Raw genomic sequence first — 18,086 nt, forward strand, 5'->3', positions numbered from 1 at the left:
CCATCGGCCAACTCGCTCCAACCAAAAAATTCCTCTCCAACCTCGACATTGCCTTTTTCGGCCTTCTCCACATCCTCCGCAATCGGGACCAACAACCAACAAACAATACAATGTCGCCAACCACCCCATTAGAGCAGACGTTCCAGTCGCTTCTCGCGTCGCGGCAGTCGCGCTCGCTGCGCCGGCAACTCACCCTCCCCCCGCCCGACAGCATCGACTTCAGCTCCAACGACTACCTGTCCCTGCGGACCTCGGCCGCCATTCGGACCGCGTACCTGGCCGAGCTCAACTCGCCGCAGCCCTTCCCCTCGGTCCCAGGCAGTGACAACAGCACCACCAACACGCCGCCCCCCCTCTTCCCCCTCGGCAGCGGCGGCTCCCGCCTCCTCGACGGCAACAGCGCCTACGCGCTCAGCCTCGAAAGCAGCATCGCAGCATTCCACCGCGCCCACTCCGGCCTGCTCTTCACGACGGGCTTCGACGCGAACGTCGGGCTGCTGAGCAGCGCGCCGCAGCCGGGCGACGTGGTCGTGTACGACGCGCTGGTGCACGCAAGCATGCACGACGGGATGCGGCTATCACGAGCCGGGGCACGGATTCCGTTCGGGCACAACGACGCGGGGGCGCTGCGGAGCGTGCTGGAGGGGCTGGTGGCGCGCGACGAGAAGGTGCGGACGGGCGAACGGAACGTCTTCGTGGCCGTAGAGAGCGTGTATAGCATGGATGGGGATGTGGCGCCGTTGGCGGCGATGGTGGAGGCTGTGGAAGCGGTGTTGGCAGGGGGAAATGGCTATGTCGTTGTGGATGAGGCGCATGCGACGGGGGTGTGCGGGGCTAGGGGGAGGGGGCTCGTGTGCGCGCTCGGGTTGGAGAGGAGGGTGTTTGCAAGGGTGCATACGTTTGGGAAGGCCATGGGGTGTGCGGGCGGTGCGTTTCTTCCTTCCTTCCTTCCTTCATCCAACTCAACTAACGCACCCACCCACCCCCACAGCAATCGTCCTCGCCTCCCCCCTCACCCGCGACTACCTGATCAACTACGCCCGCACCCTCATCTACACGACCGCGCCGCCCTTCCCCCTGCTCGCCAACATCCGCGTCGTCTACGACTACCTGGCACGAGGCGACGCCGACGCCGTAAGTCCTCCCTCAAACCCAAACCCCACCAAAACAGCTAACCCACCCCTAGTCCATCCACCACCTCCACACCCTTTACCACGCCCTCCACGCCCAGCTAACCCATCTCATCGCATCCCTCCCCGCAACCAACCCCCCTCTCCTCTCTCTCGTATCGCCTCTTTCCCTTACCCCCTCTAACCCTATTGCCCCAGCACCAACACCCATTCTCCCCATCTACACGCCACACCCCCGGTCCCTAGCCTCGCACTGCCAGCGCCAGGGCTACATGGTGCGGCCCGTCGTGCCGCCGACTGTGCCGGCTGGCGCGGCAAGAGTGCGCGTGTGCTTGCATGCAGGGAACACGGGGGCGGAAGTCAGGGGGCTGGTGGGGTGCGTACGGGGGTGGGTTGGGGGTGTGTTGAAGGAAGGGGAAAGGGCGATGCTGTAGAGTGGTTATGTGTGTACATCTAGGGAACAGTCTGTCTATCTTTGTGTGCTTTGCTAGACGGGGCGTGGGAGTAGTTAGTTACGTCGCGAGTGCGTGCGGTTTGGCTGTCTGTACACAGTGCGTCTACCCGATAGATATGTAGGCGGCGAGGCGGACAAGTTCTTTCGTTCCCTTTTTGTATTGTTGCGTAGCGCGTGTTTCTAAATCGCTTGCATACGTACATCCATATGTGCACCCCACACCCATCATCACCACCCCCAATACCTATCTACCAACTCAATCAAACATCCGATCCCACCCACCCCATCACAGCGCCTCGGCCCTCGCCGCCTCCGTAGCCACCTTCTCAGCCTCGGGCGGCACGGCCGTCTTCTCAAAACTCTTCATCGGCTCCAGCCCCCAGCGCGCAAACATCTGGCTGTCCTGCTCCCAGCCATTACACTCGGTCGTGAGCATCTTCTCGCCGGTAAAAACGGCGTTGGCGCCCGCCATGAAGCAGAGCGCCTGCTGCTCCTCGGACATGGTCGTGCGGCCCGCCGCGATGCGGATGATGGTCGCGGGCAGCACGATGCGCGCGGTCGCGACCATGCGCAGCAGCGTGGGGAAGGCGACGGGCTTGCGCTCGCCGAGCGGCGTGCCGGGGATGGGGACGAGGCGGTTGACGGGGAAGCTCTCGGGGTGCGCGGGCAGCGTCGACACCGTGTGCAGCAGGCCGACGTGGTCGCGGCTCTTCTCTCCAAGCCCGAGGATGCCGCCGGAGCAGACGTTGATGCCGGCGTCGCGCACGTGGCCCAGCGTCGCCAGCCGCTCGTCGTACGTCCGCGTCGAGATCACCGACGGGTAGAACTCCCGCGACGTGTCCAAGTTGTGGTTGTACGCCGTCAGGCCCGCGTCGGCGAGCTCTTTGGCTTGCGCCCCGTCGATCATCCCCAGCGTCACGCAGCTCTCCATGCCTAGCTCCCGCACCCCGGACACCATCGCTTTGATGTTGCGCAGGCTCGTCTTGCGCCCCCGCATGTCGCGCCACGCCGCGCCCATGCAGAAGCGCGTGCTGCCGTTGTCGCGCGCCGTCTTGGCCGCCGCGAGCACCGACTCGACGCTCTCGACGCGCGTGGCCTGCAGGCCCGTCTGGTGCCGCGTCGACTGCGCGCAGTAGCTGCAGTCTTCGCTGCAGCCGCCCGTCTTGATGTTCATGAGCGTGCAGAGCTGCACTTCGTTGGCGGCGTGGAAGCGGCGGTGGAGCGAGCCCTGCGTTGCGTTAGTTTCCAAGCTTCCAACCTACACTTCCATCATGTCCCTCCAGAGAAGAAACACAAAACCCCAACTCACCGCCTGGAACGCCAGCTCCATCAACGGCGTGTAGTACACGGCCGCAATCTCCTCGCGCGTCCAATTCGTCCTCGGCTCCGTCGCAGCCACCGCGCGACGAAAGACGTCACGAGCGCCGGCCTCGCGTGCAGCAGCGACATCCGCCGCCCTCGCAACCGCGGCATCGTGGTCCTCGGCGGCGGACTCTGCGGAAACGCCAATCGTGGTGGGTGTGGTCGAGGCAGCGGGCTGCGGCTGCGGCGGAGGCGGGGGCGGGGTAACGCGGGCGGCGGCACCGTCCTCTACGACCGTGGACATGCGCGCGCGGCCATTGGGCACCGAGGCTGCTGCAGCTGCGACAGAAGGGGCGTGCCGCGTTGCGTGGGTGCGGATGTGGGCATGGCTGTGGGTATGGGGGAAGCGGAGGGCGCGCAGCGAGCGGGCGGCTGAGGCGGCGGTGCGGGGTCTCATTCTGGGCCGGCGGATGAAAGAGCAGAAAGACAGAGATGGAGAGAGTGGGGGAAAGAGGAGAGCGAATTGAGAAGTAAGAGAGAGAGAGAGGAAGAGATGGGATTGCTGGCTAGCTAGGTAGGCGTATGCAGTGTCCGGATGCGGGGACGCAGCTGGGATTGTTGGGAAACCCCAGACCAGCCATCGACGCGCGACAACAACAACGCACGCGTCGTGATTGGCCCCGCTGCGCGTGCGCGTCGACTAAACTCCGCGCCACGACCGACGCTCGTCCGACTGCACATCACGACAGATGGAGATGATGGCTTCATGTTCGGATGAGCTGGTTTCGTGCTCAACTCGATCATACCTATCTCATCGTCTAGACACCTCTTTCCCATCATCCATTCTGCTCACATTACTTCAATCATTCTCTCCAATTAACATCCGCATTTTCTATACATCTAAAAAGCTCCACCTCACACCAAAGATGCCCACAACGGCAGTACCCCGAGGCAGTCATGAGCCACCAGCACTCAAAACAACCTACTCCTTCCGGCACAGCTTGCCCGAGCTCAAGTCATACTCCCACGCATCGCTCCCAACACCGCTCAACACAAACAAGCTCTCCGACCGATCATACTTCCTCTTAACGCTCAACAGCCTCTCATAGCTCTCGCCATAAAAGTCATGCTTAAACTCCTGGTTAAACGGATTCGCCTCATTCATATACGCGCCCGTCTTTGGCGCCCACTCCCGCCACGTCTTCTCCTTCGTCTCCTCAACCCACTGCGCGGCCTTGTCCAGCGCGCCGGCCGCTCCATCCGCCTCGGTATCCATGTCCGCGCCGCCGGCCATGAAGTGCAGATACGCGTTGCGCCAGACAGGGTTGACGGCGCCCCAGCGCTTGGCCTCGACGCCGTGCACGCCGGGCCCACCCTGCAGCCCGATGGTCGAGTAGGTGCCCGCGCCCGGCGCCTGCGAGGCAAGTAGGCGGCGAAGGTAGCCTCCGACGACTTCGCGCGGCGTGTCAATGAGCTCGGCGCGTCCGAGCAGCCGGCTCGACATCAGGCTCTGCGCGCCCGCAACGTTGCTGCCGGAGATGGCGTCGAAGAAGGCCGAGTAGTTCTGCGGTGCGCCGGGCGACCACACCACCTTGATCGAGTCGTTGGCGCCGTGGCTGAGCATGTCCTTGACCACGGGGTCGACGAGCCCCGTCATGGCGTCGGCGCTCATGTTGTACGCGAATAAAACCTGCGTTATCACGACACCGTCGCCGATGTCACCATCCATCTGCGCGAACTTGCTCGCCGTCTTGCCCGTCGACATGGTCGCCGATCCCGTCAGCCCCGCGTCAACCATGTCCGGCACCGCGCGGTACAGCTCCACGGCCGCGTTCCAGGAAGCGTTGGCTGCGGCCTCGCTCCCGCTGCGCGGCATCATCTGCAGCGTACCCATCATGACATGAGCCGGCTCCGGGAAATGGCGGATGACGTACTGAGTGACGACGCCGTACTGGCCGCCGCCGCCGCCGCGCAGAGCCCAGAAGAGGTCGGAGTTATGGATGTCGTCGGCGACGAGCACGTCGCCTGTGGTTGTCACTACGCGCATCTGCAGCACCTGGTGCGCGGCCAGGCCGTAGTAGCTGCTGAGGGGCCCGTGACCGCCGCCCTGGATGTAGCCGCCGAGCCCGACGCTGGGGTCTTGGCCCGTGGTGACGACGCGGTTGTGCTGGAGGGCGAAATTCAGGACGTCGCCCCAGCCGTGGCCGCTGCCGGCGATGAAGACGTCCTCGGTGGTGTTGGTGCCCGGGACGCGCCAGGCTGTGTCGCGTGAGAGGGCCAGGAAGTTGTGCGTCCAGATAGAGAGGGCGAAGGCACCGCTAGACCTGTTTGCTGTCAGCATCGAAAACTAATAAAAGCACAACGCTTTGCTTGCCTGCCCGAAAGGTCGTGCCCAGTCCCCTTGACTACGACTCGAATCCCCTTCTCGGCCGCCCACTTCATCGCAGCAGCAACGTCCTCCTCCGTCTTCGCATCAACCACATACTCGGGCAAGCCACCCAGCGAGCAGCCCCGACCCTCCACATAGCCCGACGCGCCGGGCGGGAGGCACGACTCGTTAGCATAGAGCGGGTAGTCGATGCTCTCGGGGAGAGCGGCATGGAAAATAGAGGAGGACCAATTGGCACTGACGGCCTGGCACGCCGTGGTATTAGTGAGGATGTTGTCGGCGCCGTAGCACACAGCTGCGGCCGGCACGGTCTGGATCAGGCGCCCGTTAAGCGTGGTGTTCAGCGCGGCCCAGGCGTCGGGTGCAGGCCAGGAGGCATCGGTGGGCGTCGTCTTGCAGTTGTTGTTGTTGGTGGAGTTGGTGCTTGCTGCGCCGGCTGCGGCTGCCCCTCTGGTGGCGCCGAGAGCGAGCAGGAGCGCCATGAGCGCTTGCTGCGGGACCATGCTGGTGGTGGTGAACGACTGCGGCAGGTAGGTAGGTAACGAATGAGTGTATGCGTTCAGTAATGAGCGAACGAATTGCTGAACGAGAGCGATGGTGCTGCTGCCTTGTCTAGCTACGTAGGCAGGAGAGGCAGTATATATATGCACCATTACCCCCGCCCTGGACGGAAGCATCGGCGTCGACATGGCCTCCTTTTCGGCATTGCTGCGTCTAGGCGGCCCACAAGAGCCGCGGAAACCAGGTTCTGGTGTCCCTCTAGAACGCGGCTGGGGTTCTGTTGTTGGCGTCTGCTTTCCCGCGCTGCTGAGTTTACGTGTTCGTGTCGCTTTTTGCGTGTTCGTGTTCGTTATTGGGCAAGCTCACCGCACTGCGTCATTCATCGCCAGTCTGCCGCCTGCTGCGGAAGAGGCTATTCCGGCTTCGCCAGAGCGTGTCTGTAGTGTGGTCGGGAGTGCTTGTTAGTGCTGCACGAGTCTTGGTATCAACGCCTTTATACGTATGTACGTAGGACATTTCACCTACCTACAGTACATACTCTCGAGGGATAACTCTGCCTCCGAATGCTCCTGCGGCGTCCCGTACATTTACGTCGTTTCGAAATCCTCTCCCAAGAATACGTCTCCATGATGTGGGGATTGGCTGCAGTCCCATTGCGGAAACACGGCGTACATGCCTCCACTAAGAGCCCTGTCTTCACGTCCCAGCGCTTTTTCAACCTAAGGTACTGAGACGCTGCTCCAAAACGTCCTGAACCGGATGCGGAGGCGTCGGCAAGGCCGTTGCTGCGGATGCGGATGCGGATTGCTTATTCCTTAATGGCGTCTTCATCGCGGCCCCAAAAGACTTACATTTCATCGTTGGCTGATTGTAATCTATAGTCATCTGGCTCATCGAAATCTCCGTTGGTCACCCAGGACACCCAAGCACGCTTTCCCTCGTCTTCGGCGGGCTCAAGCTCGTCTTCAACAAGTATCAACTTACGCCATATTAACCGCTATAACTGCCCCTCTCACCAAAATTATCTTACCTTACTTGGGACGTGTCTTCGTCCGGCATCATGTGGTGGTCAAGCAGGATGAGGCGCAGGTCTCGAGTTTGTGTGTGCGGAGACGGACAGACAGCAAGTCCCGCCGCCAGCCTAACAAGCAATGCAGTGAATGAACGAAAGAACTGAATATGTATGTATGTATGTATGGCTTTTGCGATTCGATTCCACCGGGTCTGGTGCGTCTGGAAAGCCTTATGAGAGAGGAAGGTAGATATACTACGTAAGCAATAGAATGGGATAGGATAACTGACGGACTAGACCGATAGATACGGATGCCCTTGTCGACTGTCCCATGTGCATGTGCATACCACTACGTGTGTGTCGTCTCTTTCCTCGTGGGATAGAAGACATAAAAACCCCGCCCACCCAGACAAACAAACAGCTAAACACTTGAAAACGCCATCCACCCACTCCCCCCCCCTACCAACCCACACCAAAAACGCCCTCCCCTCCCCCAAGCCCACACACACACTACCTCCCCAGGCTCTTCCTCCCCCCCATTCCCCCAACCGGCCCGCCCACAGCCCCAACACCCAAAGATCTCGCCTTCCTCATCCCCTCCAGCTTCCTCACAAGCGCCTCATGCAGTTTCCGCGACTTGGCCCACTCCTCCCTCGCGCGGCGCATGCGCACGCTCGCCACGACCACCAGCCCGACGGCGCGTAAGCCGGGCTTCTTGGCCCGGAACGTCGCGTCGGGCGTTATGCCCATTTCTTCGATGAGGCGGAGCTGGGTTGCGTTGCTGTGGGGGGCGTTAGTTTTTATTTCTGTCGGGTTTGAAGAAGGGTGGTGTAGGGAAGGGGAAGAGACACGCCAACTTACCATTGGTTGTACATCTCAATCTGCGCAAGGAAGAAGCGTTTCTCATACGCCAAATTCTCCCTAAACGCGCCCTCACGCACACACCGCGCGCGCAAATACGTAATCTGGCGCGCCAAGCCCTTCAGCTCGCCCGCATGGCGCTTCTCCTTCTCTGCAACCTGCTGCTTGAGATCCAGCACCACAGCCGCGCCACCCACACCGCCACCACTCGTGCTCGCGTCCTGCGCCTTGCGCTGCTGCTCCTTCTCCCGCTCGCGCAGCAGCTGCCGCGCCTCGCGCGTCGCGGCGTCGAGGTCGCGCTTGCGCTCCCCCAGCGCCGCCTGCAGCTCCTCGACCTCCAGCGTCGCGTTGCGCAGCATCTCGTGCAGCTCGCGCAGCTCGGCCGCGTGCCGCTTGGCCGCGCCCGCCGCGTTGCCATCGTGCCGCATCCGCGCCTGGTACGCCTCGATCTCGCCGTCCTTCTCCGCGTTGCTGTACCGCAGGTCCTCGGCCTCTAGCTGCGCCGCCTTGACCTTCTTCTCCTTCTCGCGGCTCTCGTGCCGGAACTTGCTCTCCAGCTCCGCCAGCCGCCTCTCCTTCTCCGTCACCTCGACGCGCAGCTCCTCGGCTTCCAGCTGGGCCGTTTTGACCGCCTCGTGCAGGTCCTTGCGCTCGCCCGCAATGGTGCGGTCGCCGCTGGCCGTCGCGCGTATGTCGTCCAGCTCCTTGCCGAGCTTCTGCACGCGCTTCTGCAGCGACTCCCGGTCTTGGTCCGCTATGTGCAGGTCCTGCTGCAGATCCTCAATCTGCGACTGCAGGCTGCTCTTCTCGCGGTCCGCAGTGCGGAGCTGCCTCTCAAGCGGCTCGATCTTGTCCTGCAGCTCGTATGATCCGGAAATCTCCTTCTCGAGCTGCTCGATCTTGGTCCGAAGAGACTGCTTCTCCTGGTCGGCCTCGTCGGCGCTGGTCATGAGCACTTCGATCTCGTCCTCGAGCTCCTCCTTCGTGCTGGCAAGCTCTTCCCTGAGCTTCTGGATGGCATTGAGCCTCTCGTCGGCAAGCTTCTTGAAAGCATCCAAGTCCTTCTCGCGATCGTTGACGGCCTGGCGCAGATCCTCCAAGTCGTGGTCGCGCTCGCGAACGAGGTTGTTGACCACCTCGAGCTGCGTGTCAGGCTCGTCCATGCTGTTGCGGAGCATCTCGACCTCGTTGTTGCGGTCGTTAAGCGTCTTCTTGACCTTTTCGAGCTCGCGGTTCCGGTCGTTCAGGTCGGCCATGCGCTCGTCGAGCGACTTGCGGATCGTATCCAGCTCCCGAGTGCGTTCTCCCAGAGTCCTGCGGGCGTTGTCCAGCTGCATGGTGCGCTCGAGGAGATCAGAGCTACGTTGGTCGAGGAGCTTGTGGACGCTGTTCAGATCCTGCGCGTGCTCCTCGTTGGCGGAGCGAAGGCGCTTAGCCTCTGCGAGAGCCGTTGCCTGAGAGTCGATGGTCTTCCTCAACGTCGAGAGCTCGTTGTCGCGCTCCTTTAGGCTGTTACGCAGGTTCTCAATGTCCTTCGCCGCGGTATCACGCTCACCAGCCCTTCTCTTGATGGGGCTGAACTCGCGGTTCTTGGCCTTGAGTTCCTCGCGCAGTCGTTGGAGTTCCTGTTCCATGCCCCGCATGGCAATGTCGCGCTCACCAGCGTTCCTCTTCATAGGGCTAAATTGACGATCCTTGGTCCTCAACTCGTCACGCAGTCTCTGGACTTCCTGTTCCAGTTCCTGCACAAGCGCGTCGCGCTGCCCGCCCTGCCGCTTGATCGGGCTGAGCTCGCGATCCTTGGCTCTGAGCTGGTCGCGGAGGTCTTGCATCTCCTGTTCCATCTCCCTGAAAGCGGTATCGCGCTCACCGGTGCGTCTCTTCATCGGGCTGAATTCGCGCTCCTTGGCCCTGAGCTCATCACGCAGCTTCTGAACCTGTTCTTCCAAGCCTTGGATGACCAAGTCGCGCTCACCGGCGCGCCTCTTGATGGGGCTGAATTCACGGTCCCTAGCGCGGAGCTCGTCCCGCAACCGTTGCAGCTCTTCCTCTTGCTCGTCCTCGGCTTCATCTCTCCGCTTCGATTCCTCTGCGTACTGGCGCAGTTGGCGTTGGCATTCCTCGAGTTTGTCGGTCAGGGCTTCGGCGTGGTCAAGGCGAGCCTTGAGGTCCGAAATTTCGTCGTCTTTCGCGCGCGTCACCTGCTTGAGCTGCTCCCGAACATCGTTGGCGGCCTGCTGTGCGAGCTGGACCTGGTTGCCGCCGGAAGATTCGGCAATCCGGACGCGATCAAGCAGCGCATCTACCTCGCTCTGCTTCTCGTTCTCGGCGGCCTGCACCTGACGCTCCAGAGCCTTGATCTCAAGATCCTTCTCGCGCTCGGTTGAGCGAAGTTTCTCTTCCAGAGCTTCGAATTCTTCCTTCTTTTGACGCTCAAAGCCTTCGAGCTGCTTCTGGAGAGCCCTGACTTGAGTCACCTTATCCTCATCGGCGGCATTAAGGTCCTCCCGAAGAGTTTCGAGCTCGTTTTCTTTCTCATCCCTCTCCTGGGTGGCGCGTTGTAGTTGCTCTCGAAGCTCGTCAATTCGGTCGGCCTGCTCGTCGAGGATTTTTTGCCTCTCATCATCGTCCGCGTCGAGCTCGTTTTCTGCTTCTTCCAGCTTTTCGCGCAGGTGCTGCAGCTGCTCGTCCTTTTCGTCGAGGTTCCGGTCCTTTTCGCGCAGCTCCATCTCGAGATCGCCAATGTCGTTCTGGAGTCTCTCGACCTCTTCGTCATCCTTCGTCGCGTTTTCCAAATCCTTCTGCAGCTGCTCCAGCTCGGCGGCCCTGTCGTCCGCAAGCTTCTGCAGCTCCTCAATCTCTTCCCGCGAGCTAGAATCGTTGTGACGGCGCTTGACCTTGTCGGCGTAGTCGCGCAATTGTGACCTGTAGTCCTCGAGGTCCTTTTCCGCCTTGGTGAGAGTTTTCTTGAGGTTCTTGATTTCGAGTTGCATCTGTGTCCGGTCGACCTTCAAGTCGGTGTTTTCCTTGATGGTGTGCTGCTGGAACTCGGTGCCGCTGCGCTTCAGGTTCTCTTCCATGTAGTGGATTTTCAGCTTCAGGCCGAAATTTTCCTTGTCGATTTGCGCGAGTTTCTAAAGTGTCGCGATTAATATCATAGGCGTGTGAATCAATAGGGAACCCATCAAACTTACCGCTTCCTGCTCTCTGAGCGTGAGCATGTTTCCGCGGTCCAGAGGGTCATTGCCGCGCGACGCCGCCATGGGTGTGGACATGATGCTGCTGCTCGCGACCGGCGGACCGGGGTCATTGATCTCAGTCAACGAGGTAGTGGTGTTGTCATTGTACGGCGAGCTAGCCTCGGGCAATGGCGAATTATCGAACTTGTAACCCGGCTTGAGCGCCGCGGGCGTCTCAATACCGGTCTTGAAGAGGCCCTTGTCGTTCTCCGAGTCGTAGCGCGTGATCCTGTTCTTGACGGCGCTCTTCAGCAACGGCGTGAACTCGTTCTTGGACGGCTGGTTGTTGCGGCGCGAAGCGAGCTGGTTGCGGGCGCTGGGCGTCGCGAGCACGGTGCTGGAGCGGCCGCCGCCGCGCATCTGGCGCACGAGGTCGTCGCCGTGCTTGGATGGCGAGTGGAACGACGGCTCGATGGACATGTCGAGGTCCGGGTGGCTGAGGCGCGTTTGGTCGGCATATTCGGTGCGCGGCGAGGAGGGAAATATGTGCGCCATGGTGAAGATGCCGTTTTATGCCGTCGTCATGCGCGGCCAAAGAATGAGGTGGGCGCGGTGAGGGGGTGCGAGGCGCGCGCGTTGTGTGTGGCCTGCGAGATGGTGATGGTGGTGCTGGTGCTTGGCTTGTTGACATTGAGCCGAAGTAAACATTGACCGGGGTCTTTGCGCTAGGGCCGCTCGGTCGCGCTAGGCCGGGTGCGGCAAATGCCACCCGCTCATGTGAAGACACAACATCACACCTACGAGATTGTTTGTACCTTGAATTTTTGCCTGACGAGATGGACTGACGGCTGGAATAGTTTCTCCAATGCTTCAGCTGAGACGCTGATTTTTTAACTCCAAGGTCATTTCCCAAACTGGGAACCCAGGCACGCTAGGCCAACATGAATGAACTTCTTCAATTGTTTCAGCCATAACATTGACTGTTTTCATGGGCCTAGCCGGAGAATAATCATATCCAAATACGATGCTAAGCACCGCATGGATATACCGTATCCAACCGATTCCGCAGCCAAACTAGTCCTGTCACTTCCTTCACCCACTACGACTGCTGCCCCTTCCCAAACCGTCCCGCCCTTCCTCTGATGAACTCCTGCGCCCAATTTGGCCATCCCCTAAGCCCGCTCACCTTGCTCAACCCATTCGGCATGAAGAGCTGGCCGTTACGGCACGAGAAGATCTGCGCCAGAATCTCGTCCGCAACCGACTCCGCCGTCAGCAGCGTGCCGTAGCGCTTCTCGAGCGCCGCGCGGTTGGCCTCGGTCAGTGGGGTGCGCGTCCAGCTGGGGTGCGCAATGGTCGTGTGCACGGATGGGGCGTCGTGGAGGTGGCGGAGCTCTTGGGCCAGGCCTGTTTGTGTGGTTAGTGGGTGGTTTGCGGGATGTGATGGGATTGTATTGGAAGATATTTGGGGCGTGAGCTACTCGTCACGTACACTCATGGAAGGCGAGGGCACCGTTCTTGGACGAGGCGTAGGGCGCCACGCCACCTGGCGTGACGAAGCTGGCCATTGAGGCGATGGTCACGACATGACCTGGGACAGGGATTAGCGAAGCTGTTTGGGGACATTGAAAAACTAAGTACCAACCCTTGTTCTTCTTAATCATGTCCGGGACGAACTCGGCGCAGGTGAACCAGTGACTGATCAGGTTGACGCCGAGGACCTTTTGGACGTGCGCGGGCGGCGTCTCGATGATAGGCGTGGCAGTGGCGATACCGGCATTATTGATCAGGATGGAGGGGTGGCCAAGAGAGGCGCGGACAGCGTTGGCAGCGGCAGCGACGGCTTCGTGGTCAGTGACATCGCAGTGCTGGAAGAAGACGCTGTCTGCATGGTGTTAGCTTAGATTGAAGCATTGGTGTTTGCGCGGGAATCGTACAGCTCTTCAGGCTCTCGGACAACGGCTGCACATCCAGCACGGCGACCTTGACACCCTTCTCAGCGAGACCTTGGGCAAGCAGGGCGCCAATGCCGCTGCTACCGCCCGTGATGACAGCCACCTCTTCGCGCCAGACCCAGCGCTCAGTGTCGGCCTTGCGGGTCCATCCGTTGAGCGCGAGCGAGTTGAGCCAGGCATTGGCTTTGTGTACAAGGCCGAGAGCAAAGAGCCATTTCAGGACCTTGACGACGCGCGCGACGCTGACTTGGGCGGGCAGGCGCGACAGCTGCTCCAGCAGCGGCTCGCGGACGGTCGAGGGCGCGCCGGTGAGGGCGAAGAGAAGGAGGCCTGTTACGGCGGGATTGAGAGCGGCGCTGCGGAGCCCGAGGTTGAACGGCATGGTGGCAGCTCAGCTGGAAGGAAAGTCAAAGGTGGGATAAGGCGGCCGACACGCACTGCGCCTAGCGACGACGCGCATGGTGGCGGCGATCATGGTGGGAGGCATTGGTGGAAGAGTCGACGGAATTGGAGTGAAATCCGAGCGCGCTGGCGAAGAGAGAGCCATCCGGACGCGCATGAGGCAGAACAGAAGGGTATAGGAAGCAATCTGTAGGCTGCCGAAAGTTAGTTATGTCGTCAGGATTCCAAAGTTCCACCAACTCCAACACCAACACCACGACTCAATCACAATCACCACAATCACCACCACCACTACCAATGCAATGATACTCCGCCCAGGCAGCGCCCTCGCTGCGACCTTCGCCCTCTCCTCTCCCTGCCACCGACCCTTTCTCCTGCGCGCCGCTCCGCTCTTCCTCCATCCCGCCCAGCGCTTCGCCTCGCATTTGCCGCCGCAGAAACAAAACCTGGTCAAAAAGCCAGCGCCGACTCCCCCCGTCCAGCGCAATGTCGACCCCGAAGAGCTAGTCAACCCGCCCGTCTCGACCTCCCCAATTCCCCTCGACCTGCCCGAGCGCGAGCCCGGTCAAAACTACTTCAGCCACCTCCTGCGCACCGGCAAACAATACCTCGCCTTCTACAAGGCCGGCGTCAAGAATGTCAACGTGAACCGCGGCCTCGCGGCGAAACTGGGCCACGCGCGCGCGTTCCCCCAGCGCCCGGATCAGTGCACCCTCTCGCGCGCCGAGTTCCAGCTGATCCGCCGCTCGCGCTACGACATGCGCCGCGTGCCCGTGTTCGCGGTGCTGCTGCTGCTGCTGGGCGAGTGGCTGCCGCTGGTCGTCGTCTTCGTGTCCGGCCTCGTCCCGCGCACCTGTCGCATCCCCAAGCAGATCAGCAAGGACCTGTACAAGCGCGAGCTGCTGCGCCGGAACGTGCCCGTCTTCTCCGACCCGGCGTATGCGCGCGAGCAGCCGCGCAACTGGCTGGTCCTGCGCAATCGCGCCCATGGCTTGTTGCCCGCGTGGTTGCTCCAAACTGCCGCGCCCCTGTGCCCGACTTATCTGCTGTGGTTCCGCCTGCGTGCTCATCTCCGCTATCTGGCAGTCGATGACTACCTGCTAAAGCGCGATGGCGGCGAGAAGCTGTTGATTGCGCGCGAGCTGCGCACTGCCTGTGATGAGCGTGGCATCAACACGGGTTCCAAAGACAAGCTGACCATGCAGCGTGCGTTGGGGACGTGGTTGAGCGCGTCTCCGGAGAAGAAGGGTTACGACATGTTCGGCCTCGACGAAAAAGACGACAAGTAGGAGCGGTCCTACAATGTATTGCAAGACAAATCTCCACTACTGTATACCTAGTACAAAATACATCAAGCATTTTATATATGTATCACTACCTATCACTCTGATCTCAGCGGTGACGGCAACGGCCGTATCGATAAGCATTACTCCAGTACTTTTTTCCTCGATCGTCACCACCACGACTCGTCCCGCCCACCAACCACCACAACAATGGCGCCCTACGACAGCGACTCCTCAGGCGACGACTCGGACGGCGAGTACACCGAGACCAACGTCCTCCTAGGCTACGCCTCCAAAGAGCCCACCGACGACCCCGTCAGCCAGCTCGGCGGCTACCCTGTACGTCTCGCAGTTCAATTCCATCCCCCAATCCCCACTAACACACACACACACAGACCTGGCTCGACGCCACCACCCCTCCCTCCCTCGCCCTCGCCAAATGCGCAACCTGCTCCGCCCCACCCACCCTCCTCCTCCAACTCGACGCCAACCTGCCCACGCACTTCCCGGGCCACGACCGCCGCCTCTACATCTTCGCCTGCCGCCGCAAGGCCTGCCGCCGCAAACCCGGCTCCGTGCGCGCCCTGCGCGCTACCCGCGTCACCAAGGCCGCTGTCGAGGCCGAGCTGAAGAGGTCTGCCGACGAGGAGGCCAGGAAGGCTGCTGAGCGCGCTGAGGAGGAGGAGCGAAAGAATAAGCCCATCGAAAAAGGCCTCGGTGAGGCGCTGTTTGGCGTTGGCGCTGCTGCTGCGGGCGCGAATCCCTTCGCTGCGAATCCGTTTGCTGGCAGCGGCGCGGCTGCGAACGCAAACCCCTTCGCCAGCGCGAGCAGCCTGGCCGCGAAGCCCGCGCAGGCGTCCGCTCCCGCTCCCACAGCTGAGGCTGCAGCAGCAAGCGACAGCACGTCCGCCCTCCCCGCCACCTTCGCCGCCAAAGCCCGCATCGGCGCCACCACCCCCACAACCAGCACAACGCCCACCGCACCCACACCTCCCCACGAGCCCTGGCCCCCGACCTCCGCCCTCCCGCCCCCCTACCCCTCCTACCACCTCGACGCCGACTACGAAACCCTCAGCACCGAAGCCCCCAGCATACCACAGAACACACGGCTGGACCCTGACGCCGCGGAGCCGACCCCCGCCGGCGGCAGCAGCGGCGCAGGCAAAGAAGACAAAGAAGCCTTCGAATCCACGCTCGACAAGGCCTTCCAGCGCTTCGCGGACCGCCTCGCCCAGAACCCGGACCAGGTCCTGCGGTACGAGTTCCGGGGGCACCCGCTGCTGTACTCGCGGGACGACGCGGTGGGCAAGGCCCTCACACCTTCATCCCACCCCCAACACAGCGACGCGAAGGTCCGCACTACCGCCGCGAGTGTGCAGGGGATCCCCCGCTGCGCAAACTGCAACGCCAACCGCGTGTTTGAGCTCCAGCTTTGTCCGCAGGCCATTGCGGAGCTCGAGGCCGAGGAGCTGGGCCTCGAGGGCATGGAGTGGGGGACGCTGATTGTGGGCGTTTGTGAGCGCGATTGCGCCGCCCCTGGCGTGAGGGACGGGGAGGTCGGCTATGTGGAGGAGTGGGTGGGCGTGCAGTGGGAGGAGGTTGGGGGGAGGAGGTAGGGTTGAATGGGTTTGTGCTGGGTATATTGCGAAGGGGTTTTCCAAGGACGTGAGGATGTTTTTGTTGGGGGGACGGTTGCTTGCTTGATACGGTTCATATAAATCACGGACAAGATTACGAAGGCATTTGCACACAGCGCTGTGGACTTGATGGTTTGGTCTTTGATTCGGCGCCGCTGAAGCCTTGACGGCCATCGCCAGCCAGCGGCGGCATGATGGATGGCCGGCAGCAAGGAAAGCTCGCCAGCTAGCCCGCAAGACGGAGCAGGCAAGGCGCCATGACTGCGGTTCTCTCTCGCGGCAGCAGCAGGAAGGGTGTTCTCGGCGGCCATCCGCCCAGCTCCTCGTCCATGTCTTCTTTCCACAATGAAGGGTGGTGCTAGAAAAATTTTTCAGTCGTGCCGAAATGCCCGGCGCAAGCAGCAGCAGCAGCAGGTAGGGTAAATCGGCATCCCGTTTTTCGTCCCCCTCCCTCTCTCTCTCTCTCTCTCTCTCTCGCTCGCTCTGCAAAAATCAATTCAGTTAGGCCCGTCCGTGAAGTGCTCCTCGTAACGCCGTTTGCCCCCTTTAGCTCTCCTCCCTTCCCTTCCCTTTTCATACCTCCCATGCCTTGCCATGCCATGCCTAGGTGTGGTGGCTGCTTAGGTTCTCGCCGCAAGAGTCATCGTCGTCAGCATCATCGTCGTTGGGGAATGCGTGATGAGGGAATTAAAGTCGACGACATGGGTGGGTCATCGTTGCAAGCTTACGCGGGCTGCTCGTAGGCCCGCTTGATCAGGCGGGAGAACTCTGCAGGGAGGAAGGTAGTTAGCGACAAAAAGTTCTTTTTTGTTTAGAGGGAACAAAGACGTACGGTCGAACTTGACATTCTCCCTCACGACGGTGCCCTTGGCCTCGTTCTCCTTGTTCAGCGGCACCTTGACGACGTTGCCGTCGACAGCCCAGCCACACACGCCCGTGACGAACTGCTCGAACTCCTGGCCGCGCTTGTTCAGCCACGCCTCGAGGATGGAGCGCTCGATCTCGCGCACGGCCTGCGACACCGTCACCGCAATGCGCACGCACATGATCTCCTCGAAGTTGGCCACATCGGCGATCAGGTCCGCGTACAGGTCGTCGCTGTCCAGCGTCGCCCAGAAGCCCGCGTAGTCGGCGCTGCCCAGCAGGTTGTTCAGCACGTTGAGCTTCTGCACCGCCTCGCTCAGCGCCGGGTCCCCGGCTGCGGGGTTTGCCGCCGACGTGCTGTTCAGCGGCGACAGGATGTGTGGCGGCAGCAGCGAGAGGCACAGGCTGAAGTCGGCCCCCGGGAACACCGTCAAAGACTTCACCAGGATGTTGGTGATCGTCTCGTCCCGCGTCAGGTGCGGGTTGAACTGGTACCTGGGTGCGTGCGATGCGCGTCAGCGTCTGTCGGATGGCGCCGTGTCGGGTCGCAGGAGAAAGAAAGGGATGTTTGTTTGCTTTCAGATAGAGCTAATAATGAAGCTTCAACGGGCGGAGTGATTCATGCTCCAGTCCCTCGGGTAATAGGAAACGTGTGTGGTTCGTTCTTCATCATTGCAAACGAGTCGAGAGAGGAAAAAGTGAAAGAAGGGGGTGACGTACAGCTTCAGTAGCGCCAGGTTGGCGTAGCAGTCGTACGTCTGGTTCTCGCACTGCTGCATCACATAGTCCTGGAACACGCCCGTCGTCTCCGGGTTGTACCTGTCGAGGCCGTTGAGGATGGCATCAATGTGCTCCGGCCTTTCCGGTGCGTGGTCGAAGGGGACGCCCATGTTGAAGCGGCGCGCGTTTGCGGGAGGAGATGTGCGTGGTGTTGAGATTTTGGCGTGGGGCCTCGTTCGTGCGCAAGTGCACTGGCCCGCTGACTCAGCTGCAGGGTAGGCGGCGAGTGCTCTACCGTAGTATGCTGAGAAACTTGAATCATATAGAAGAAAGTCACTTGAAACATGGCAAATAGTTTACTCTTGAACAAAGCCAAAGTCCATTCCCGGACCTTTTC

At 61.2% G+C, this 18,086-nt stretch overlaps 7 protein-coding genes across 7 annotated transcripts; 3 read left to right on the top strand and 4 right to left on the bottom strand.

Moving 5' to 3' along the window:
• Positions 1 to 110: 110 nt before the first annotated feature.
• Positions 111 to 1,694, top strand: K452DRAFT_349791 (uncharacterized protein; the record flags this gene model as incomplete). Its single annotated transcript, XM_033545615.1, has 3 exons — positions 111 to 927; positions 992 to 1,134; positions 1,187 to 1,694. The coding sequence occupies 3 exons, from the start codon at positions 111 to 113 to the stop codon at positions 1,562 to 1,564; spliced, it is 1,338 nt and encodes a 445-aa protein (XP_033400521.1). The 3' UTR covers positions 1,565 to 1,694.
• Positions 1,695 to 1,870: 176 nt separating this feature from the next.
• On the bottom strand, positions 1,871 to 3,190 carry K452DRAFT_222543 (uncharacterized protein; the record flags this gene model as incomplete). The annotated part of the gene is made up of 2 exons (XM_033536564.1): positions 1,871 to 2,812; positions 2,894 to 3,190. The coding sequence occupies 2 exons, from the start codon at positions 3,188 to 3,190 to the stop codon at positions 1,871 to 1,873; spliced, it is 1,239 nt and encodes a 412-aa protein (XP_033400522.1).
• A 566-nt stretch (positions 3,191 to 3,756) lies between these two features.
• On the bottom strand, positions 3,757 to 5,757 carry K452DRAFT_349793 (uncharacterized protein; the record flags this gene model as incomplete). Its single annotated transcript, XM_033545616.1, has 2 exons — positions 3,757 to 5,210; positions 5,261 to 5,757. 2 exons carry the CDS (start codon positions 5,755 to 5,757, stop codon positions 3,869 to 3,871), a joined length of 1,839 nt encoding a protein of 612 aa, XP_033400523.1. The 3' UTR covers positions 3,757 to 3,868.
• Positions 5,758 to 11,724: 5,967 nt separating this feature from the next.
• Positions 11,725 to 13,299, bottom strand: K452DRAFT_285142 (uncharacterized protein). Its single transcript, XM_033540063.1, has 4 exons — positions 12,766 to 13,299; positions 12,474 to 12,713; positions 12,321 to 12,419; positions 11,725 to 12,235 (listed from the first exon to the last, which is right to left on the bottom strand). Exons 1-4 carry the CDS (start codon positions 13,163 to 13,165, stop codon positions 11,928 to 11,930), a joined length of 1,047 nt encoding a protein of 348 aa, XP_033400524.1. The 5' UTR covers positions 13,166 to 13,299; the 3' UTR covers positions 11,725 to 11,927.
• Positions 13,300 to 13,427: 128 nt separating this feature from the next.
• K452DRAFT_285143 (uncharacterized protein) lies at positions 13,428 to 14,560 on the top strand. Its single transcript, XM_033540064.1, has one exon. The coding sequence runs from the start codon at positions 13,488 to 13,490 to the stop codon at positions 14,472 to 14,474; it is 987 nt and encodes a 328-aa protein (XP_033400525.1). The 5' UTR covers positions 13,428 to 13,487; the 3' UTR covers positions 14,475 to 14,560.
• Positions 14,561 to 14,678: 118 nt separating this feature from the next.
• Positions 14,679 to 16,084, top strand: K452DRAFT_223090 (uncharacterized protein; the record flags this gene model as incomplete). Its single annotated transcript, XM_033536596.1, has 2 exons — positions 14,679 to 14,807; positions 14,864 to 16,084. 2 exons carry the CDS (start codon positions 14,679 to 14,681, stop codon positions 16,082 to 16,084), a joined length of 1,350 nt encoding a protein of 449 aa, XP_033400526.1.
• Positions 16,085 to 16,558: 474 nt separating this feature from the next.
• Positions 16,559 to 17,899, bottom strand: K452DRAFT_285145 (uncharacterized protein). Its single transcript, XM_033540065.1, has 3 exons — positions 17,690 to 17,899; positions 16,938 to 17,464; positions 16,559 to 16,873 (listed from the first exon to the last, which is right to left on the bottom strand). The coding sequence occupies exons 1-3, from the start codon at positions 17,857 to 17,859 to the stop codon at positions 16,830 to 16,832; spliced, it is 741 nt and encodes a 246-aa protein (XP_033400527.1). The 5' UTR covers positions 17,860 to 17,899; the 3' UTR covers positions 16,559 to 16,829.
• Between the last annotated feature and the right edge of the window lie 187 nt (positions 17,900 to 18,086).

Source organism: Aplosporella prunicola (genome assembly GCF_010093885.1).
Source record: "Aplosporella prunicola CBS 121167 unplaced genomic scaffold K452scaffold_6, whole genome shotgun sequence".
NCBI classification, from domain to species: Eukaryota; Fungi; Ascomycota; class Dothideomycetes; order Botryosphaeriales; family Aplosporellaceae; genus Aplosporella; species Aplosporella prunicola.